The sequence below is a fragment of the Syngnathoides biaculeatus genome, chromosome 3 (genome assembly GCF_019802595.1).
Source record: "Syngnathoides biaculeatus isolate LvHL_M chromosome 3, ASM1980259v1, whole genome shotgun sequence".
Lineage (NCBI taxonomy): Eukaryota > Metazoa > Chordata > Actinopteri > Syngnathiformes > Syngnathidae > Syngnathoides > Syngnathoides biaculeatus.
The window spans coordinates 35936047-35960262 of record NC_084642.1 but is presented as its reverse complement, the minus strand read 5'-3'; the positions used below and the strand labels follow the sequence as shown (position 1 = coordinate 35960262).

Here is a 24216-nt window from a genome sequence, read left to right as displayed (position 1 = left end):
GGGACCTCGAGTTGGGGTGCGGGGTTCCGCACGGACTGTTTTTGTTGTTGCACTTCCGGAGGAAAGGTTAACAGAGTTCCCGCCGTTATGCGAGTTGTGTTTTGATGTCTGCCAATAAAGCAAGTTCTGTTCCTGTGTCCGACACTCCGCCTCCGACTCCTTTTCTCCGGCGCTACAATATCATATATAACATGTATTATTATTGTTAGTAGTAGTAGTAGTATTCACATTCTCCGACATTCATTAAAGCAATAGCATTTCTTTTTTTTTTTTTTTACTTTTGCCATTATTATCAAGAGTAAACGTAAGCAGCATGCCTAACTCGTTTTTCCTCTACGTTGCCCAGACTGTGTGGGTGGACGGTGTTAGTAATTATGAGTGTACCCCTTTAAGAACCGGAGGTGGGCGGTGTTGGGTAAGGAAGTACCGTGGGTGGCATGGTATGAGCGAGCAGCAGCTTGTTAGAGACCGCGTGTTGCTATGGTTAAAAAAAAAAAATATATATATATATAGTAAAGCTGTGTTTCACTGCGCTGGATCGGTTTTCATGTGCGCTGAGTGTTGGCTCCAAGTGTGCAATTGCGCAGGTGCGCTGATTAGAGGGAACATTAACTAGCACACTTTTCCTCCATTCTTCTGGCATCTTCTTTCCCACTAGTATTCTATTCAATAACTTGGTCAAAAACTTCAGAGTCACCTCTCCAAATTGCTTCCATACCTCCACTGGTATGTCATCGGGACCAACTGTCTTTCATTGTCATTTTTCATCCTGTTCAGTGCCTTTTTAACTTCCTCCTTACTAATCATTGCCACTTCCTGGTCATTCACACTTACCTCTTCTACTCTTCCTTCTCTCTCATTTTCTTCATTCATCAACTTCTCAAAGTATTCTTTCCATCTATTTAGGACACTACTAGCGCCAGTCATCATATTTCCATCGCTATCCTTAATTACCTTTTCTTGCTGCACATCCTTCCCTTCTCTATCCCTCTGTCTGGCCAACCTGTAGAAATCCATTTCTCCATTTTTTATATCCAACCTGGTGTACAAGTCATCATATGCCTCTTGTTTAGCCTTCGCCACCTCTACCTTTTCCCTACGTCGCATCTCAATGGAGTCCTTTCGCCACTCCTCAGTCCTCTCCGTGTCCCACTTCTTTTTCGCTAATCTCTTTCCTTGGATGACTCCCTGTATTTTGGGGTTCCACCACCAAGTCTCCTTCTCCCCTTTCCTACCAAAAGACACCCAAAGTACTCTCCTGCCTCCCTCTCTGAATACCTTGGCAGTAGTATTCTAGTCTTCTGGGAGCTGTTCCTCTCTAGCTAGACTCTAGAGGGGTGGGCAAACTACGGCCCACGGGCCACATCCGGCTCGTCGGTCTTTTTAATCTGGCCCGCCAAAGATTTGTACAGAATTAAGGTTTGATGTGAATGATTGCATTTCATTTGACTTGTAATGACAGGCATTTCAACACCAGGTAGCGCAGTAGGCGCAGTGTCCTAATTTTACAGAGCCCGAGCCATTTCCAGTTATTGCTCTTCTTCTACTGGTAAGATCAGAACCCCTAAAGCAATGTCGAAGTAAAGAAAAGTCGACAGTGAGTGCCGGGTGTTTAACAAAGAATGGAGGCCTAAGTAGTTTTTCACTGAAGTCCGGTCCAAGGCTGTATGTCTTATTTGCCAAGAAACCGTTGCAGTTTTAAAAGAGTACAACATCAGCCGTCACTTTACCACCAAGCATGCTAATTACGCCAGCAACGTTTTAACACAAGAACGTATAGCTAACGCTGACAGGTTGGTAGCTAGCTTGCAGGTTCAGCAAAACACCTTTATTCGAGCAACTGCCATCCAAGAAGCAAGCATGAACACAAGTTATTTACTGATATTCAAACTAGCAAAAGCCAGCAAGCCTTTCTCCGAAGGGGAGTTTCTTCAAGAGTGCATGGTAGAGACAGCAAGTATTTTATGTCCTGAGAGCAAGAACAAATTCGAAAAAATTAGCTTATCACGCAGGTCAGTGTCTCACCGTATTGAAGTAATGGACGAACACTTAACTGGTAAGCTAAACAAAAAAGCGGAGTCATTTACATTATATTCTTTGGCACTGGACGAAAGCCATGATATAAAGGACGCCGCTCAGTTTTTAATTTTTATCGGAGGGATTAATGAGAATTCCGAGATAACGGATGACTTTCTGGATATGGAATCCCTGAAAGGAAAAACACATGGAGAGGATTTATTTAACAGCGTGTCAGCGGTTATACAGAAGCACAAGTTACCGTGGAGTATGCTCGCCAACGTTACCACAGATGGATCACCAAATCTGACAGGAAAAAACGTTGGGATGCTCAAGAGAATTCAGGACAGGGTGAAAGAGGACAACCCTGAGCAGGAGGTAATTTTCCTACACTGCATAATTCACCAAGAAGCACTGTGTAAATCCGTGTTGCAGCTTGACCACATAGTGAAGCCGGCCGGTTGTGAAACTCATTAACTTTATTGTCGCAAGGGGGCTTCACCATCATCAGTTTATTCATTTTCTTGAAGAAACCGATGCTGATCACACGGACATACTTTACCATTCTAACGTCCGCTGGTTAAGTTTGGGAAAACTGTCAACGTGTGTGGGAGCTCAAACAGGATATTATTTCATTTTTGGAGGTCCTTGAGAATACTGACAATTTTCCTGAGCTGAATGAAACTGATTGGCTTTGTGATTTAGCTTTTACTGTGGACATACTGACACACATGAACGAGCTGAATGTGAAGGTACAAGGGAAACACCAGTTTGTTCATGAAGTGCAAGCAAACGTCAGAGCCTTAAAAACCAAGCTGTTTTATTTTCGAAGCAAATGTCAGACAAGTCATTTGCTCATTTCCCCACACTGGCTTCGTTAAAAGAGGCCCCGCGACACGTGAAAAAATAAAGGAATACACTGGATGACCTGCATGAGGTATTCTGCCGTCGGTTTTGTGCTTTTGGAAAAATTGACAGGGCACTTCAGCTGGTGTCATGTCCCTTCTCACACGACCCGGAAACAGCGCCACAGGAGTTGCAATTGGAACTGATTGATCTCCAATGTGACATGGTGTTAAAGGACAAGTTCAACTCCCTGAAACTGGATGGGTTTTATGCTTCATTAAATGCAGCCAAATTTCCAAACATCCAGAAGATGGCACAGAGGGTGCTGGTGTTATTTTGCTCTACATATGTGTGTGAACAAACTTTTAATATGATGAACACCAACAAAGCACCCCACAGATCCCAGATGATTGATGAACACCTCCGATCTGTTCTGAGAATTGCCACAACAGAAATACCACCAGACTTCAATGCACTGGCTAAAATGGGTGATCAACAACACTGTTCTCATTAAAAAAGTATGTTAATACTTCAATGCTTTTTTCTGTTTATGTTTGATATGTGTTAACAAATGCAGTTTTTTTATATGTATTGTATCCTGTGCTGACCCGGCCCGTCTGTCAAATTTTAAGTCAATATGGCCCCCAAGCCAAAATGTTTGCCCACCCCTGATCTAGAGCCTTTCTCATCTCTTTCCGAAAGACCACACAACATTCTTCCTTTCTCAACTTCCACCACCTGATTCTCTGCTCTACCTTTGTCTTCTTAATCTTCCTACCCTCTACCAGAGTCATCCTACACACCACCATCCTATGGTGTCGAGCTACACTCTCCCCCACCACTACCTTATGTCAGTAACTCCTTCAGATTTCATTGTTTGCACAAAACATAATCCACTTGCATGCATCTACATCTGCAATTTTAGGTCACTCTATGTTCCTGTCTCATCTGGAAATAAGTGTTCACTACTGCTATTTCCATCCTTTTTGCAAAGTCCACCACCATCTGTCCTTCAAAGTTCCTTTGCTGGATGCCATACTTACCCATCACTTCTCCATTGCCCCTGTTTCCTTCGCCAACATGTCCATTGAAATCTGCACCAATCACAACTCTCTCTCTCTCTCTCTCTCTCTCTCTCTCTCTCTCTCTCTCTCGCTCTCTCTCTCTCTCTCTCTCTCTCTCTCTCTCTCTGTCTGCGATGCTCAGAACTACTATGTCTAGTTCCTTCCAGAATTTCTCTTTCAACTCAAGGTCACATATTACCTGTGGGGCATTGCCACTAATCACATTATACATAGTACCCTCAATTTCAAATCTCAGCCTCATCACTCGATCTGATACACTTTTCACCTCCAAGACATTCTTAGCCAGCTCTTCCTTTAAAATAACACCTACTCTGTTTCTCTTCTCATCTAATCCATGGTAGAATAATTTAAACCCTGCTCCTAAACCTCTAGTCTTACTCCCATTCCACTTGCTCTCTTCGATGCACAATATATCAACTTTTCTCCTAATCATCATTTCAACTAACTCCCGAGCTTTTCCTTTTCATAGTCCCAACATTCAAAGTCCCGACACACAGCTGTATGGTCTGTGCATTTCTCTTCTTCTTCTGTCGACTAAACTGCTTTCCTCCTCTTTTTTGTCTTCGACCCACATTATCTGAATTTCTACCTACACCTTGCAGATTAATAGTGCCGGGGCCCGGCATAGTTAGCCCGGGCCACGACCTAATCATTATGGAATTCGTTTGATGTACTCTCATATATGTTTGGCACATTTTTACGCGGGATGCCCTTCCTGCCAAAACCCTCTACATTTACCCGGGCTAAGGACCGGCAGGATGCACAAGGTTGTGCCTCCCATCGGGCTGCAGATAGTCAAATAAAAGCAATCGAATGAACAAAGTCAGCACTTAAGGTACACAATTCACATACTACCTAATCTATGTTAAAGTTAAAAGGGTGTGTGGGTAAGTAAGGTTCGAGTATGAAAATATAAAGGATAATATCATATAAATAATAATAATATTATTATTAAATTATTGGGTCGTACAAGTTATGTAGTTACTCACATTTGATGTTTCTTCAACACCAACGATTTGATGACAAACGCATCTCGTTGTTAGACAACAGGTTACCTCTAGCCTATCTTATTATTTGTTTCTTGATTTCTTTAGAAAATATAAACTAAACTGGTTTCTGGTTAAAATTGCACCAAATAGCAAGACATTTGAATGCAGGCCTATGGCATAAGCCAGTGCAATCTATGGGGCGGTCCCAAGCCTGGAAAAATGCAGAGGGTTGCATCAGGAAAGGCATCCGGCTTAAAACTTTGCCAAATATGAGCGTTCATTTAAAGAATACCATACCGGATCGGTTGGAGCCTGGGTTAACAACGTCCACCTCTGGGACTGTTAACCTGCAGAGCATTGGTGGGAATTCAGGTACTGTGGGTCAAAGACAAAGAAGAGGAGGAAAGTGGATTCATCAAGAGAAGAAGAACAGGAATACACAGAGCCTACAACTGAGTGTAGGGACTTTGAATGTTGGGACTAGGACTTGAAAAGCTCAGGGGTTGGTTGACATAATGATTGGGAGAAAGGTTGATATATTATGCAGCCAAGAGAGCAGATGGAAAGGTAGTAAGGCTAGATGTTTAGGAGCAGGGTTTAAATTATTTTACCATGGAGTACATGGGAAGAAAAATGGAGTCGGGGTTATTTTAAAGGAAGAGCTGGCGCAAAGGTGAGCGCCTGGTGGCCGGGCACAGCCCGAAAGGGTGACGTGGGTCCCCTTTCCTATGGGCTCACCACCTGTGAGGGGGGCCATAGGGGTTGGTGTAATGTGACCTGGGTGAGACCCAAAGATGGGGACCTTGGCAATCTGATCCCCATCTTCAGAAACTAGCTTTAGGGACATGGGGTGTCACCTCTCTGGCAGGGAAAGAACCCCAGATGGTGTAGAAGTTCGGGAAATTACGACTACACATAGTCGGACTCTCCTCCACACACCACTTGGGCTCTGGTACCAGTCCTCTTGAGAGGGGTTGGACTCTGTTCCACTCTGGAGTTTACAATGGTGAGAGGCACTGAGCAGGTCAGGGTATACTTATTGCCCCTCAGCTTTGCACTTGTATGTTGGGGTTCACCCTGGTGGATGAGAGGGTGACCGGCCTCCGCCGTCGGGTGGGGGTACTGGTTCTGACTTTTGTTTGTGCCTATATACCAAACAACAGGACCAGCCCTTTTTTCAGTCCTTAGAGGGAGGGGTGGAGAGCGGTCCCTGGGGACGCCATCATTCTACCGGGGGAGTTCAGTGCTCATGTAGGCAATGACAGTGATTGAGAAGAACCCCCAAACTCCCACCCCTGATCAGAACCCAAGTGATATTCTGTTACTGGACTTATGTGATCATCATGCATTGTCGATAACAAACACCATATTTGGGCACAAGGGTGTCCAAATGTGCACTTGGCACCAGGACACCCTAGGTTGCAGTCGGATAATCGACTTTGTAGTCATGTTATCGGAGTTGTAGCCGCATGTCTTGGACACTTGGGTGAAGAGAGGGTTGGAGCTGTCAACCGATCACCACCTGGTGGTGAGTTGGCTCTGATTGTGGGGGAAGATACTGGTCCGAGAAGACAGGTTTTGTAAGGGTCTGCTGGGAAAGACTGGCAGATTCCCCTGTCAAAAGGAGTTTCAACTCTTACCTCTGACAAAACCTTGTTAGCATTTTCAAGGCAGGCTGGGGACATTGAGTCCAAGTGAACTATGTTGGGCATCTCCATTGTTGAGGTGGCCGATCGGAGCTGTGGCCATAATGTGGTCTGTGCCTATTGTGGTGGCAATTCCCCAATACGTTGGTGGTCACCAAGAGTGAGGTGTGCCGACAAGCTGAACAATGAGTCCTGTTGAGGCTTTTTGGCCTGCGAGACTCCCAAGGCAGCTGATGGGTACTGGCTGGCAAGGCAGAATGCAGCTTTGGTGATCGCTCAGGCAAAAACACGGGCATGGGAGGAGTTCGGTGAGGCCATGGAAAGCGACTTCAAGGCGGCTTTGAAGAAATTCTGGTCCACCGTCCGGCGTCTCAGGAAGGGGAAGCAGTGCACCCTCAACACTGTGTATCATGAGAATAGGGCACTGTTGACTTCAAATTGGGATGTTGTGAGTCAGTGGGGAGAACACTCTGAAGACCTCCTCAGTTCCACTGACAGGCCTTCCCATAAGTAAGCAGGGTCTGGGTTCTCTGAGGCAGGCTCTTCTATCGCTAGGGTTTAGGTCACCGAGGTCATTAAAAAACTTATTGGTGGTTAGCCTCCAGGGTGGATAAGATTCACCCATACTTCCTAAAAGCTCTGGATGTTGTGGGGCTCTCCTGGTTGACCCGCATCTGCAACATCGCATGGACATCAGGGACAGTGCCTTTGGATTTGCAGACTGGGGTGGTGGTCCCTTTTTTTTAATAAGGGGTACTGGAGGGTATTTTTCAACTACAATGGAATCACTCTCCTCAGCTTCCTGGTCAGGTCTATTCAGGGGTTCTGCAGAGGAGGATCCATCAGGAAGTCGAATGTCAGATTCAGGAGGAGCAGTGTGGTTTTAGTCCTGGCCGTGGAACAGTGGAGCAGCTCCTTACCCTTCGCAGGGTCCTCCAGGGTGCATGGGAGTTCGCCCAATAAATCTACATGTGTTTTGTGGCATCGGAGAGGGCATTCGACCATGTCCCTCGGGGAGTCCTGCGGGAGGTCTTGTCTTATGGGGTACCAAACTTCCTGATACAGGGTGTTTGTTTCCTGTAGAAGTGTGTAGTGTCATAGTTTTGTTCACATTGGCGGCAGTTAATCGGACTTGTTTCCTGTGAAAGTTGGACTTCGCCATGCCAGCCCTTTATCATCAATTCTGTATTATCACTTATGGAGAGAATCACTTGCCGCAGCTGAGGCATAGAGGGGTTCCGGTTTGGTGGGCTCAGTATTACATTTCTGTTTTTTACAGATGATTTAGTTCTGTTGGCATCATCAAGTAAGTGTTACTGGACTGGTTTCAAGCTGAATGTGAAGTGGCTGCGATGAGAATTGTGTGTCAGGTAATGGAAGGGGGGTTTCCGCAAAGCGGGTATCGAGGCTTGCTTCATTTGTGGGAGGAACCAGGAAGCATGACGTTCCAAGGCTCGCTGCCCAGCTGTACCACGTGGCCAATTCCAGAAGTGCTCGGGAATTTGGCGTGATGTTTGACAGCAATATAAGCACTGCATCCAGGCTCCATTCAAAATGTGTATTCTTAAATTTTATTTTATTTATACATATTTGCCATCAGCTCAGTGTTTGTATAAATACTTGATAGTTTGTATAAGTTACTAGCGTTTGGAGAGTTTATAGTGTTTATTGAGTTTGCAGATCTCGTGTCAGTATTTAGGTTTGTTTAATCAAGAACTGCATTTTCCACCATTTCTCATTTTACTCAAAGGTGAGGTGTTTATTGTGTTCCAAGAAAGTTGGCTACCATCCACAATTTACTGTGAAAGGAAAAACTGCTGTATGCCAATTTATATAATTCTACTATTTCATTAAGTAATTAAAAAAAATATTGTGACACCATTATTCCTGAATTTAAAAAGAATTCTCCTTTAGATGTCTGCTTAAAGTGAGAAAATCATGATACAACTTGACATACCATATGATACTACCATTTTGGAAATATTTTATACTCACAGAATACATCCATTGATTAATTACTTTGTACCACTTCTCTTCACATGGGTTGCAGCCATGCTGCAACCTGTCCCAGCTACCTTCAGTTGAGAGGTGGTGTACACCCTGAAGTGGTTGCTAGCCAATCCCCATTGCACATGGAGACAGACAACAGTCACATTCACAATCACACCCAGGGTCAATTTAGAGTCTCAAATTAACCCTAGAGCACATAAGAAATCGAAATACTCTTTTAAAATGGTATGTACTAACTAAATTAATCAATAAGCATCAAAGGAACACAAAAACATCACATTTGGAAAATTTACTAATATACTTCCGGTTCAGATAATGGGTCACATATGACCTTAACTACCAAAAACAATGCATTTAATGCAGACACATGTGAGATGTTGGGCTTTAAGGGTAAAAAGAGTAACTCTGGTGCGTTGTGTTTAATGAATATTTTTGGGTTGTGGGAAGAAACCGGTCTGCCCACAGAAACCCCACGCAGGCATGGGTAGAACATGCAACGTGATGTCACATGCTGAGAAAGTGTAACTGGATTGGCTGGGTGTTGGGTTCTGACATCCTTTGCTAATGTCTGTGAACTGAAGTAACCCTGCCTGTTTTACACTGAATTTAGAGGTTGAATTTCAGACAGCAAATTTTACCCAGTTGAATTTCAGACGGCGAATTTCACCCAGTTGAATCTGAGGAGACTGAAAATATTGCGCTTGAATTTTGAGAGGGTGTTTTTTTTAAATTGCCGAATTTAACCTTGAAAAGTTAAACTGAAATACAGCTATTGAAAATGTCATCACTTTCAAATAACAATGTGAATTTTAAAATGTAGTCAAAATAACTATACAAAAATATAACATTTTTAGTGGTATTTTTATTTCCAATCCTATTGGCACATATTCAGTTCCATAGGAACCCCGTCCCCCCGGCTCAATGACCAATTTAAGATCAATAATGCTTTGAAGCTTATCATTAGCCTTAGTAACTTGTTTTCCTGGCCTTCTCTAGGGTTAGTCTTTGCATAGGACAATGAAATGATTGCTCTCAAATTAAGCATTGTTCTAAACGTTGTGAAATCACTCTTAATTTTCAATATTTTTGGTTTCCCCCACATTAGATGGCATATTAATGAATTCTTAACATGATGCAAATTTTTCCAGTACATTCAATTTTTTCCCCCATTTCATTCAGATTGTTGTTCTTTTATAACAGGCTCACGATAAAACCCTCGTAAGCATCAACAATCATCTTGTAAATGGAAAAGGGAATGATCTGGAAGGAGGTCTTTCTGGTGGAAGTTTGAATGGAAAAAGTTTAAACTCACTGAAGGAGGAGATCCTGAAGGAGCTTGAGAGAAGGGTTTCACTGTCATGTTCCTCCTGTCAGGTATTAATTTTATTTTTACGATAATTTTCTATTACTTCTTCATTAAACCATTTGTAACAGTAAAATGGATTTTATGTTGTATGCTTTTTAGGCCGGTGTGGAGGACTTGGATCAGCAGCAACAGGAAGACCAGGAAAGAATTCGGGCCCTGGAGAAGCAGCTTAATGTGATGGATGTTCGTTATCGACAGGGAATTGAAGGCTTACAGCGGGAAAGAGACAGCTCAAAGGGATGTTGTGACACCCTTGATGACCTCCAAAACCGCGTCACAGATGCTGAGCGCAAGTTTAGCTCAGCAGCTGAGAACTTTGATGTCCTACAGAACCGCCTGAACAACAATCTTAAAACAGAAAGCAGGAACACCAATGAGGATGGAGGCTTCAGAGGAGGGGAGAATGGTGGTGAAGGTGGAAGAAGTGGTAGCAGCTTGGATGGCTTAGTAACTGAGGATAAACTAAACAATCGACTGAAGGATTTGGAACAACGGGTCAATGGAACTATGGAGCAAACAGAGCAAAGCTGTGCATATTTGGAAAATGATTTGAAGGACTATTTTCACAAAGAACTTGGCGAGCTTCGGACTGTGTTCCTGGACCGCTTTGATGATCAGGCCTTCAGAATTACAGATGTGGAGCTAGATGTGGGGCTTGTGAAGCAAAGAGTGAATGAACATGATAAGACACTGTCAAAGCTAGAATACAGAACCTACAACCTGAGTACGAAGATGGAGGAGTGTGGTTGTAGAAGCATGGGGGAGGGAGGGGTAGGAGAAAGAGGAGTAGGGACAACAATCAATGGTGGAGGCCATGGTGAGAGTGCTGGTGGTGGCATTGTTGCTGATGGAGATGAAGGTGGCATTAGTGGTGGTAGTGTTGGCAGCGGTGGAAGTAGAGGGAGCATTGGTGGAAGTGGTGGTGGCCTTGGTGTAAACGAAGGAGTAAGTGGCACTGTGGGAAGAGGAGGATTACCGGGAATACCAGGGGAAAGAGATAATTCAACGAGGAAATCACTGGAGTGGAGAGTGATAGCCAATGAAGATCAAATTAGACATTTTAACACAAAACTCAAAGACCTGTCTGTGTCTGGAGACTCTCTTAATGATAAGGTAAATACCAGTGTACTTTTAAAACAATTTAACATTAACATACAACTCTTTCAGATAACTAAGATCAACAAATCTAACATTTAGAACAGTAACAACAAGGGTTGGAACTGTTCACAAAATCCACAGTTTGGTTCTTATCTTGGTTTTATGTTTATGGTTTTCGGTTTGGTACATTCTTGACTTTTGGACAATATATTATTTGTGTAATCGTTTTTTTTACTTTTGCTTTTCAAAAAAACACAAGTTTTCATACCATTTACATAGTTTTATTTTTTGTATTAATATCGTATTTCTATTTTAGCAATCTAAACTATATATATTTGCTGTTCTACTTATCTGAGATTGGCTGGCGTGGCAACCCGATCAGGGTGTACGCCACCCCTCGCCTGAAAATAGCTGGGATAGGCTTCAGCACACCCACGACCCTAGTGAGCATAAGTGCAATGGAAGATGAATGAATGAATAAATGAATGTTCTATTTATGTCAGTGGCATGTGAAAAAAATGTTCTAAACCAAGGGTGACCAACACTGGTCTGAATCTCTTTCTAAAATCTCCTAAATGAAAGTTCAAGTTAATAAATGAGTTTTAGATGACATTGCCAGACATGTTTCATAATTCATATCCAATGGTGTAGAGGAGTAAATATATTATCTATCTAATAAAATTATATGTGAAGCAACTCACCCTTATCTTCATTCATGGGACATGAACACTGTTAGCATCTTCGTGCCTTTCAATATAAACTGTAATGGATTTAAACTTGAGATGAACACAATGTGCTTTAACCGCAGACTTTTATCTTTAATTTGAGAGTATTTACATCCATATCGGGTAAATGGTATTAATGGTCTTTGCGTATTTATTAAATTTTATGGGGACTGGCTTGCCACAGCCCAGCATTGTATAACCTTGTATACTGAAGTAGGTCTGACTCATCCCCCTAAAAAACTAATTATGACTCACAAAGCTATGTATTAGTGAAGATTTGTGTCAGTAATGTCATTTTCTAGCAAATGCGGCCAAACTTACTTTCCTACCCTACGATGTTTCTGGCAAGCCAAAGAAATACTGAAAACAATAAGACCAGTTTAAAGTTGTTTGAGAATGTACTTTTCTATATGTAAGATCACAACTTTTTGACATGGCCACAAACAGGTACTGTGACTGCGTTACTCACAGTTCATCGTCTTCACTCTGCAACATGATGAAATTCAGAATCCCGTTGGAATGTACACTCTCAGAGTAGTGTTGGGGCTTAACATTGATTTCTGAAGGCACCTTGTATGCGTTGCCGCAACCATATGCAAATACATCTTGGCTTGCACTGTTCGTGATACTGGTCACAATCACTGCTTCGCCACATTAGTGAATGTAGGAGGAAAAGGGTACGTGTGCATGAACTGAACAGGACTCACAAGCGGATCGTACCAAAACAGTTTAACTGAACCGTTTTGATGGTTTTCCAATCAAATCATTCCAGTTGTAGTAACAACCAGGGCCAAATTTCAGTGATTTCACTATTGAGGAATACACCCCACGTTGACGAATGTATTTTGTCGGGATTAATTTCAGTTAGCAAGGAACTCCTACCCAACAACAAAATTGAGTTTAGTGAAAATGTTAAATGGCTATTAATCCTGGGGGCCCACTAGCCAGAGTTGCAAGTGAGCAAAAACAAAAAAAGTTAATGTTAAGCCCTGCTCACAACATTTGACCATGTCCATCTTATAGCCGAACAGGAAGCTCCAATTCGATTCTGAAACATGGGTTCTGCTTCAATCTAACCTCACTTGTTTTATCTTCTAAACAAATCCAAGAGTATTGGAAAAATGTAATAGTTGTGGTGAAAATAGAAGAATAAGCTCTTTTTTTCTTGTACATCTCTACTGGAAATAGTGTAAATACAGATTATACTATGATGTTAGAATGAATATTAACATATTTTTGTTCATCACTTAGGTATTGGATCTGAGCCATGATATCCATAAGATCAAGATTTTGACTGGGGATCACAGTGAGCACTTTAACCGCATTGTGACAGAGGTGGAGTTGCTCGGGGAGGACTGTGAAATCTGTAGAACAGTGGAAGACGAGTTGCAGAAGCTGCGGAATCATTCCAGGGATGCACTGGGGCATCTGCAGAACCATATCAACAGACTCCAGATGAATATAGACTCTGGGGTTGGCTGCAACCAGATGTGCTCTCATTGGCAGGATGAAGTTCGTCTACTGCGAGAGGATGTCACACAGTGCACGAATAAATGTAAGCTGTAATGTCTAAATTTGTTGTCCAAAATGGCCCTGGGCTTGTGATGTAACTCAATGCTTATAAAATTACAAGGTATTAAAGTAGAAATACACTAAAAATATGTAAAGGCTAAGGCACTGTCAGGTTGATAAAATGATAAAGTAACACATTCAATGCATACCAGCTAAGATTTTGATTCAGAAAACTTTATTCTTATGGTGCAATTCCTACACAACAATGAAAGGTGTTCTCAGACCAACCCATTTGTTTTATATTTGATAACTTTGATAAAATATGGCAAATATAAAGTTGACAAAGCAAAAGTCAGCATTTATTTATTTACTTATTTATTTATGTGCACATTCGGTCATCTCCTGTTCCACCTATACCCAAGAGGGTGGCAGTGTGCAGGAGCTGATCGTTGCTTGCTGCGGGCATGAGCTGGGTTCCAACCTCAATCAGTCACTAGCCAATCACAGGGCACATTTAAACAAACAACCGTTTAGACCTGCAGATAATTTAGTGTCTTCAATAAACCTACCATGCATGTCTTTGGAATGTGGGAGGAAACAATAGTACCCGAAGAAAACCCAACGCAAAAGACCACCAGAGGCTGTTGCTTGGTGCTTATTTTTTTCCCCCCAACCCACCAACTTCATTGGCTGTGTTTGTATGTAAAATGTCAAACATTGTGATGGGACCTGCATTGTCTGACAGATCTTTTAAAGACAATTCCGGTGATATACATGTAATACTCTTGTGATAAACGTGAAGAAAGTCATGATTCTTTAAAAGACCATTTCTAAAACTTCTTATTACTAATAGACCATCAAAATTCTCGGTGTGACTTTTTTAAAATTCAACCTTCACACTTTAAATAAATTGCTTGATCTGTATCCTGTTTTGGCGGCACGGTGGAGCAGCTGAAAAGGGTTGGCCTCACAGTTCTGAGGACCCAGGTTCAAGCCTGGCCCTCCCTGTGTGGAGTTTGCCTGCATGGGTTTTCTCCGGCCACTCCGGTTTCCTCCCACATCCCAAAAATATGCAACACTCTAAATTGCCCCTTGGTATGACTGTAAGTGCGTCTGTTTGTCTCTATGTTTTCCTGTTTTTAAAACGTTGGCAACAGAAACTAACAATATAATTAAAATAAAATATTTAGGGAAGAATGAATATAGCACAATCAAGAGGCATTTGTTGTTCTACAATATATTGGCGTCTAGTGGTAAATAAAATCAAGAACGCAAAGAAACACAAAATGCTGCTGTTCGATTACTATTTAGGTTGTGCTAGAAAGCCTGTACTGTACAATGTTAAGTGACAGTCAGATACTGTACTTAAAGACTTGAAGACAACCTTAAAGACTTGCACCATGGGACCGTGCAATCAGCTTATTTGGCGCAGTCCTCGAGGGCAGTGGTCCCCAATCTTTTTTTGCACTACGGATCAGATTCAAGAACAATAGGTATCAGTTCATGAATGATTCCATTGAATATTTTCGTTCAAATTTTTTGTTTGAATAATTCATTCCCGAACAATAAGACTAATATGGCCCCATCGACCAGAATTAGAATCAGCTTTATTGGCCAAGTGTGTAGAAACACACAAGGAATGTGTCTTAGCAGTCGGTGACGAACCCCCCACGCCCCACCCCCGGTACGACATTCAAAACAAAGAACAAACAAACAACAACAAAGAACAAGAGCAATTCAGTTAATAGGAACAATTAACAGATCTGCAAGATGCAGAGTCTTCTTCATTTAGAACAGTTAGGAGTGCGTCAACGCTCCACATTATGTTAAGCTTGGGCAGAGTGCCCTTACCTGTTCATAGTTCTCTCTGCCGCCCCAGAACAATGCTTGGTAGGTAAAAGTGTTTATAAATATACTTAAATCTGTGGCACTATTGTTATTTTAAGTGCACATGCTCACCTGCACACCTCATCTGTGCACCCCTAATTATTTGTGAGATTTTGTTTAATGGAACTTTTGTGACATATGCATTCTAGCAACAGGAGCGAGAAACTTGTGAATATTTTTCTCCCTTAGGATTTATCTTCTTTACTTTTTAGGTGGTGGTTCTGGTACCACCGGTTTAACTGGTGCCAGTGGAGGAAACAGGGGAGATGGACCCCGTTTGGATGCCGAGAGGCCTTTAGATGGTTACAGTGTGATTGGAGGCTCCATTAACAACAACCAGATGAAGACATTGCAGGGTGAATTGTCTGAGGTCATCCTGACCTTTAGCTCTATAAACGACACCTTGAAGGGTCTTGAACACATGGTACAAAAGCATGGCAGCGTCATCACCGACCTGGGTGAGCTCAGTTTAATCAAACTTACTCTGCACACGTTCTTTTCCAGAACATGCTGTGACTCTCTAATCCTCCAACAATTGACAGGAAACACAAAGGATAAGATTATTTCTGAACTGGACAAAACACAACAGGAGGTTTCAGAACACATTGAGAAAAGTCAGGACCGGTTGGGGAGAGTTGACGAAGACGTCAGACGTTTTGAGAGCACGATGCTGGTAGAGATGGGAGACTGTAAGAGATCAGGTGATGGGCTGGAGAAGAGGCTATCCAAACTTGAAGGAGTCTGTGGAAGGTTGGACAGAGTCTATGACTCCATCCACAAGATCAAGGAAGGTAAATGCATTATACTCAGTAGTCTTCTGGAATTGTTTTAATGGTTAAATATGTGACACTGATGGAAGCTTTAATATAACATATACTCTTTTTAAAGGATAATTGGGGAACATTTCATTGTCTTGTTTTGTGATTTACTCTCCTGTGCCCCATTTTCAGGATTGAACCAACATGTATCTAGCTTATGGACATGTTTTTCGGGTCTAAACAACTCAGTCATCCGTCATGGAGGAATTCTTGACTTTGTACAGAAGAACCAGGATGATGTCCAGAGCCGGATGAAAAACCTCAACTCTAGTTTGACCCACATCTTGAAAGAGATGCAAAATTTCTCAGACCAGGGCCTGACTGGTATGACTCTATTCTATTCTATTCTATTCTATTCAACTTAGGGCTGCAATTAACAATTATTTTAATAATCATTTATTCTGCTGATTATTTTTGATTAATTGATTAATTGGAATACAACTTTCTTTTTAAATTCCTATTCCTTTCTTATCTCAAATTGACAGTGTGGAAAATGCACACACTTCAATTGCTTTTGATTCAATTACTGGTTTGATCTCTAACGTGTCAGATAACAAGCAAAAATGCTAATTTTGCAAAGTGAAACATGTTTTCAAATGTCTTATTTTGAGGAAACACAAAAACCTGTCTCCTTTATTATTCTAATAAATATAAGTATTATTTGACAGTTGAGGGGCTGAAATTCTGAAGATTTGGACAATTTGAAGTTAAACAACATCTCTGAAAGCTTAATCGTCATTGATTAATTTGATGCTCAATTGGGTTTTGATTGATCAATTAATCATTGGACCTCTAATTCTATTCTATTCCAAACATTTAAACCATGCTCATTTCTGTTCACCATTCTCTTGAAGACAAAATAACATACTCATTGAATATATTCAAATATATAAAAAGCACCAATTCACAACAGATCTTACCTCGAGGCACTTTATATATGTAGCAGATTTTGTAAATTTCACGTTTTCTCAGAATTTACTGAAATATATGTTAAGATGTGTTGACTTTTTGTTGTGATTAACATTTGACATTGCAAACAGTAGTTACTGTACATAACATGAAAGTTACATAATGTTTTCCTCGTATGAATTATTTATTCCTGTATTTTCACTTTTTTCCAACATTATCAGTATTTTGTGTCCTCCTTTTTCATTCTGACTTTTCTCCATTCATGCTCCAAACTAGTACTTTGTACATTTTCCTCACTCCTTAGAAATAATCACATTTCAATTAGCAAAATGTTCTAGATATTCAAAAGTAACTGAAATAACTGTTGATTGGTGCCACTCCATGCCACTTTTATAGTAAAGTGTTACTTCATGAACTTCAACTAAGAGTTGGAACTGGTTTACTCAAACTTTCTGTTGCTGTCATCGGTGCAGTGGGTATAATTTTATAGGATTACTTATGCAGTACTGCCATTTTCTAAATCACATACCTTGAGCCTGACCGTTTCCTCGGTATCATAGGGTGAGAGACTGAGTACAATAATTGCCTAACATATATAGCACTTTATCTTTTTGTACTGTGGCTTCTAACAAACCAATCAATATGTAACAGAAAGGCTCTTGCTGTGAGGCAATAGTGCTACCCACTTAACCGCTATGTACCACCAATTGGTTAACCAGCGTTAAGTATTGATTGTGTGAAATACCCGATATGGGAACTCTAAGGATCAGTTACTCAAGTTGGCACTGAACCACAATGAATTACTGCTCCTTGAACATGACAGTCCCACACTCCTTCAAGCTGCTATGCTCTGATGACTCTTCAAGTAAAAACAAACTTGGTTATTTGGACAAAGTATATTGCTGTATACTGGCATAATTTGTTTTCACAGTATGTCCAGTTTGGGCCACCCCAAAAGAAAATCACCAGAATCACATATTCACAGCACATGAACAAATTCTTGTTTCGCAAACTCACTTTCTACTGGTCACCTCCTGTTCTGGCTGAAGTTGTCCAACATTAGAGCCAGGCAGACGTGCCAGTGTAGCAGTAAAATCTGATTCACTTTAACAATGGTCTGTTCTCAATTAACTCATAGGGTGTTTATAGTTGTTTCATTGTTGACTTCAGCTCTTTCCAAATTTATTGCACTCTTGAAAGAGAATAGTTTGCTGGGTCCTTTCAGCCACACCATGTTGTTATCTATGATTTGCAATTGCAACATGAACTTTCTCCAGGTATGAGTCGATCCTTGCTGGATCCACCTAGAAGTGAGTTGTGGTTCCCCAGTGATCATTTTCCCCTTCAAACAAGTGTCCTGTAATATGAAACAAGATTATCATGGGAGGGCAGGTTGACTAGAGATGGTGGCACTGAAGAGACAACAGGAAGCAGAACTGGAGTTAGCAGAAATGAAGATGTTGAGGTTCTCTCTAGGAGTGAGCAGGTTGGATAAGATAAGAAATTAGCTCATTAGAGGGACAGCCAAAGTTGGATGTTTTGAAAAAAAAAAAAAGGTTTGAGAGAGCAGCGGTAGGGGTACACACGCCTGACTTTGGTGCAGGCAGCGTGGGATCGATTCCCGCTCAGTGATGGTGTTGATATCTGCCCTGCGACTGACTGGCGACGAATTCAGGGTGTAGTACGCCTTTTGCCTAAAGCTAGCTGGGCTAGGCTCCGGCTCTCCCGTGACCCTTGTGAGGATAAGCGGTTTGTATAATGGATAGATGGGTGAGATAGCAGTCTTCGATTTCGATAAATTTTCATATATTTAGTGGCTTTGGATATTATTATTATTATTATTATTATTATTATTTGGATAGTATTCCCCATGTGGTAGACAACAGCAGTCAGAAAAAATTGGGGCAAAGAACAAAATAAAAAGAAAACATTTGTCTTACGTCCACCCATCATCTTTTCTCCTCAGTCGGTTTTAATTACTGCAAGTGCATCCATACTTAAATTTTGTGCTTTGCGCAGTCGTCTGTGATCCTTCAGCAGATGTGCATCTTGTTTGAGCCCCGTTCCCCTTAGCAAGGGATCATGGGAGATGTGGCTTGTATCTCAAATTGGCTCATTCAAAAGTGACAGGAAAAAAAATACACTGTTTGATACTCCCACGATCTCTTTCGACGTCACAGACAGGAAAACGTCATTAAGTAATGCTGAACTACTTAACCACTTAAAGTACAAAAAAGAGAAAACACACATACTATATGCATCCATTTAAAGTCTAGCATGCTTAAATCCAATGTATTTCCGAGTATCAATACAATGGATTGATTACCTTTTAAAATTATTTGAATTGATATGTACTGTATTTTCGTCTCCACCCCGACTATCATAATATGACAGGCCAACCTGGACTTCCAGGAGAAAGAGGCCTCAATGGGCTGCCAGGTCCCCAAGGACCACCTGGACCTTCTGGAAGACCAGGAGAAAGTGGAATACGTGGCCTACCAGGTAGAACATTTCTATTTTTATGCTTCAATATTAAGCATGGGAAATCTGACGATTTAAGAATCTGTAGCAGTTCATATATAAGTTATTTTGTTGCAGTGTCTTGTGATTTTGCTGTGGAAATCAGCCCTCTACATCTCCCCTAAAAGATTTTCATTTGGACTTACAGTCGGTCATTTTCCGCTAGTACAGCCACTGTTTTATTGATGTGGACGTAGTGTATATCTTGGCTTGTTGCGGTATGGTTTTGTCTGGAAAGATTGAATTTGTCCTCGTATTGATTTTTTTTTTTTTTTTTTTTAGCACACTTGTAGCTTTTAAGCCAAAATTGACTGAAATTTGAAATGGTTTCCAATTCCCTCAACCCTGAGTAAAGTGAAAAAGTAATATTTGAAATGTATTGCTTTCTTTATTATTATTATTATTGTGGTCTCTTTTTAAAAATAACAAAAACACTCCCAGGTGTTTCTTGGGGTTTTATACTAGCTATAAGTATTTTATGTCTAGTGTAGCTGGCTGATGAAGTTTTGACTTTGTTCGATAATTGCCCAAGTGGAAATCCTGCAGCTCACTTGTTCCTCAATAACACATCCCAACTGCAGATTGAGAAACTTCAGACAGCTGGGAGATTAATTTCAACAGATAGTACTTTAAGCCTTAGTGTAAATATACATATATATATGCAAACAATTTACCAATTACCAATTTCTGTAAATACAGACCACAAAACGTATTGAATGCACTTGTGAAATAATTTTAGAAAACACATAAAAATAAATAAAATAAAATATAGGGTTCCGCATACCACAAAAGCTCTTGAAATGTCACCAACTAATCGTAGATAAAACTGATGAGAAATATAGTACTGTAGTAGTAGCATTGGAAGACAACAATACTGGACTCATTTGTTGTAAAAGTGTGGGATTAAATCAGATACTAATTTGTTCAAAATGTGTATGTTCAGGGCGACCAGGTGCTGATGCTCATTTACCTAAATTGTCCTTCTCCGCTGCCCTTACTGTTCCCATGGAGAGAGCAGGAACCATCATTTTTGACAAGATCTTTGTTAATGAAGGCGACTTCTATGACCCCAGAACAGGTAAACCTAATTTACAGGAAAAAATGAATTGTCTTGAGATTTATTTACTTTCACCTATGAATCACAAGCCAACAACTGACCTGGTCCCTCATGAAAGTAAATAAACCCAGATCTTTAAATGTCAGTTAAATCAAGACAATTGATGAACATTTTCTTTATGCTAGGAATGTTTTTGGTATTAACCAACTCCAAATCTTTCCTTCACAGGTATTTTTACTGCCCCAGTTGATGGACACTACTTTTTTAGTGCCATCCTAACAGGCCACAAGAATGAGAAGATAGAGGCTGTTCTATCCAAATCCAACTATGGCATGGCCCGTGTGGATTCTGGTGGCTATCAGCCTGAGGGTCTGGAGAACAATCCTGTGGCAGAAGTTAAAACCTCTCCAGGCTCACTGGCTGTTTTCAATATCATCTTGCCTCTGCAGACTCAGGATACCGTCTGCATCGACTTGGTGATGGGAAAACTGGCCCACTCTGTGGAACCACTTACCATATTTAGTGGGATGCTGCTCTATGAAGATATGTGATGGCTTCTTGCTTATGCTTAAAACACTAAATGACAAGGACAGAGTACCTGAATAACAGAATTTCCAGATGAGTCAAGACCAGCCCACTGTAGGCGGGACGAAAGCAATTATATCACTTTGGTATTTAGAAGTGAACAAGAACTTTTCTTTAGCAAGACATTCAGTATTGAGAAGATTTGTTTCTTTGTAATATATCTGATCATCTCACAAAAAAACTTGTTTAACCAGTTTTATGCGGTTATCCTACTAGTCTCCTTCCCAGGATTGGTTCAAATAGATAAAAACAATAGGATTGCATTACTCCAACTGTGTATCCCTAGAGGTTACAGTGTTGATTGCAATTCAGATGCTGATAACCGACTGCAATGTAAGAGGAAACTTTATGTTAAATGCGGTGTCCTGAGGATATGTGGTTTGTTGTGGTCCACCTGTATGTTTGTTGACTCATCCCCCTTCTCAGAGGTTGTCATGGGATCATATGACTATGAAAACTGTGCCATTTTTTTCTGTTTCTTTTTTTGTTTGTTTGTTTCTTTGTTTTAAAAAAAAGCATGGTGAGTCTGAAAGCAACTATACTCTTCAGTTTACTCGTAAGAGTTCCTGTTTTGAATGTTTTATCATAAGTTGCACATTTTGTTTGTTTGTGTTGCCAAATGCCTTTAAACCACTCAATAGACATACTCTTGATGGACAAGTATTAGAGGAAAATAGATTCTTGCAGTATTCTGTATTTGTTTACTATCTGCAGTGGTTTACTACTGTAGATTTTTGTAATAAGAGCATATTATAAATACTGTCTTACAAAAGAGTACAATGTCCTTGTTTTTAAGAAGAGAATGTAATGAGTACACAATTTAAATAATGTAGACATATTTGTCATGTTCATTCTTATGTACTGTATATATATTTTGGACAGGTAAGGACTGAAATTGACATTCAAATAATATTACATTTCAATTTGCATATCACATCCCTTCATGAATGCCAGAGATGGGGAGAGGTCACAGAGGTTGGGTGGAGCATGCATTCGGTGGTGGCTGAAAGTTAATTCTTGTGACGTGGAAGGTTAACTGTATGGTAGGGAAGGAGCATGAGTAAGTGTGTGAGGTAAAAAAGTAGACACTGTAGTGTTCAAAATAATAGCAGTCCAATGTGTCAAAGCAGATTAATCATGTTTTCAGTATATATTTTATTACTAAATGGCAAACAATTTACCAATTGCTGGAGCAGATTCTCAGAAAACCAACCAGACTCAGCATTCATGATATACACACTCAGAAAGGCTGCGCAATTGGGCAAAATGTTGAAAGGGGTGTGTTCAAAAATAGCAGTATTTGGTGAGGGGAAACCTTAAAAAGAGGTGCAAAACGATATAGGCTGTTCAGATAAAAGGATTTTTAATACCTTATAGTGGAGAGCAAAACCTTAGACGAGTGACAGAAAATGGACGACAACCATCAAAATGGATCGCAGAGTATCCAGATTGGCAAAGGCTCAGCCACTGATCATCTCCAGGATTATCAAAGACAATCTGGAATTACTTGTAAATACGGTGGCAGTGGGAAGACGTCTTTGTGAAGCTAATCTATTTACGAGAATTCCCCACAAAGTCCCTCTGTTTAAAAAAAGGTATGTGCAGAAGAGGCTACAATTTGGTAAAGAACACATCAACTGGCCTGAAAAGAAATGAAGGAACATTTTGTGGACTGATGAGAGTAAAATTGTTCTTTTTGAGTCCAGGGGCCACAGACAGTTTGTGAGACGACCCCCAAACTCTGGATTCTGCCAGGGGCATGGCCAAGCCACTGCCGTGGAGGGTGCTTCCTGTGATGGGGATGGGCAAACCACTGCCCTAGGCGGTACCACCTCTGATGGCTGTCACAAACCTGTGTTACATTTTGGACAATAATTGACCAAGCATTTAAGTGGTGAATGTGTCATCGGCAGTTCGTTGCGTATGCTTTACTGCATCCTAGGAAACTTCGCTACTGTGCGTAAGTTCGTAAGTTTAGTGTAGAGCATTCCTTTGTCACAGCGAACCTGTGCCTCTTTAGTTTGACCACGTCTTGCCGATGTTTCTAAGTTTGTCTCATCGGACCTTGAGCACGTTTTTTTGGAGCTTGCCTGTTGCCTAGCGTTTTTTTGCTTCCTACTCTTTTGGACTGCCTTTTCATGTTCAACTTCCTTCTGGAATAAAACCTCTTTGAATATCATGCCCTTGCCTTGGAGTCCTGCATTTGGTTCCACCCCACAGCCGCTTGCCCATGACAGATTCAAGCCACAGTACACAGTGAAGACAGTGAACCACAGTGGTGCAAGCATCATGATATTGGCATGTTTCTGCTGCTACGGTGTTGGGCATATTCATGGCATACCAGGCATCATGGATCAGATTCACATGTCAAAATACTTGAAGAGGTCATGTTGCTTTATCAGCCATGTGATTTGAGTGAATGAAAAAAGACTGAAAAATAGCCGTGAGTGGTCTCTTTGACCACTGTGAGCAACATCATACGTATGCACTGTGGTCAGATCAGTGTCATACATTGAAGCTACATGGCTCATTAAAGATTCAGATTACAGCTTTTACATTCCTATCAGAATATTTAAGAACAATTTTGTGTTTTTGCAAACTTACAATGAAAATGTCAATAAACAAAAAAATACATTGTTAACTAAACCAAGCCAACTATGAACTAAAAATCTGAAAGGTCGCTTGCAACTTTGTTTTTTTTTTTAAACCCACAAAAATATCCCTGTCTGTTTTTCTTGGTGTAAAACTGAATTATAGCTTGCAGAACGGCGGCACGGTTGCTCAGCTGGTAAAGCATTGGCCTCGGAGTTCTAAGGACCTGGGTTTAATCTAGGCCCCGCCTGTGTGGAGTTTGCATCTTCTCCCCGTGCCTGCATGGATTTTCTCCGGGCACTCCAGTTTCCTCCCACACCCCAAAAACATGCACCATTAATTGGACACTCTAAATTTCCCCGAGGTGTGATTGTGAGTGCAGCAGTTTGGGCTCACCTTGAAACACAGCTTGCGTTTGGGAACCTACAGTATTCCCTTATGAGGGGTTGAACCCTTCCACTTTGAAGTTGCTCCCATTAGGACATAATGAGGACATGTGGACAAACTTAATCACCTTAAGGAGAATGCCAATAAATTGGGGTTCACACTGGTGGG

The 24216-nt window shown here is 41.0% G+C and overlaps 1 protein-coding gene across 2 annotated transcripts in view; it reads left to right on the top strand.

Annotated features, from left to right (window-relative positions):
* Positions 1-23248, top strand: part of LOC133498588 (EMILIN-1-A-like) — a 45671-nt gene extending 22423 nt beyond the window's left edge. For both annotated transcript variants that reach the window (XM_061815615.1, XM_061815616.1), the window contains 9 exons: positions 9793-9966; positions 10058-11071; positions 13033-13336; positions 15393-15638; positions 15723-15971; positions 16131-16322; positions 19302-19409; positions 20371-20505; positions 20713-23248. In XM_061815615.1, the coding sequence (XP_061671599.1) occupies positions 9793-9966; positions 10058-11071; positions 13033-13336; positions 15393-15638; positions 15723-15971; positions 16131-16322; positions 19302-19409; positions 20371-20505; positions 20713-21035 (2745 nt within the window). In that variant the 3' untranslated portion in view covers positions 21036-23248. The remainder of the gene's footprint in view (positions 1-9792; positions 9967-10057; positions 11072-13032; positions 13337-15392; positions 15639-15722; positions 15972-16130; positions 16323-19301; positions 19410-20370; positions 20506-20712) is intronic.
* The last annotated feature ends 968 nt before the right edge of the window (positions 23249-24216 follow it).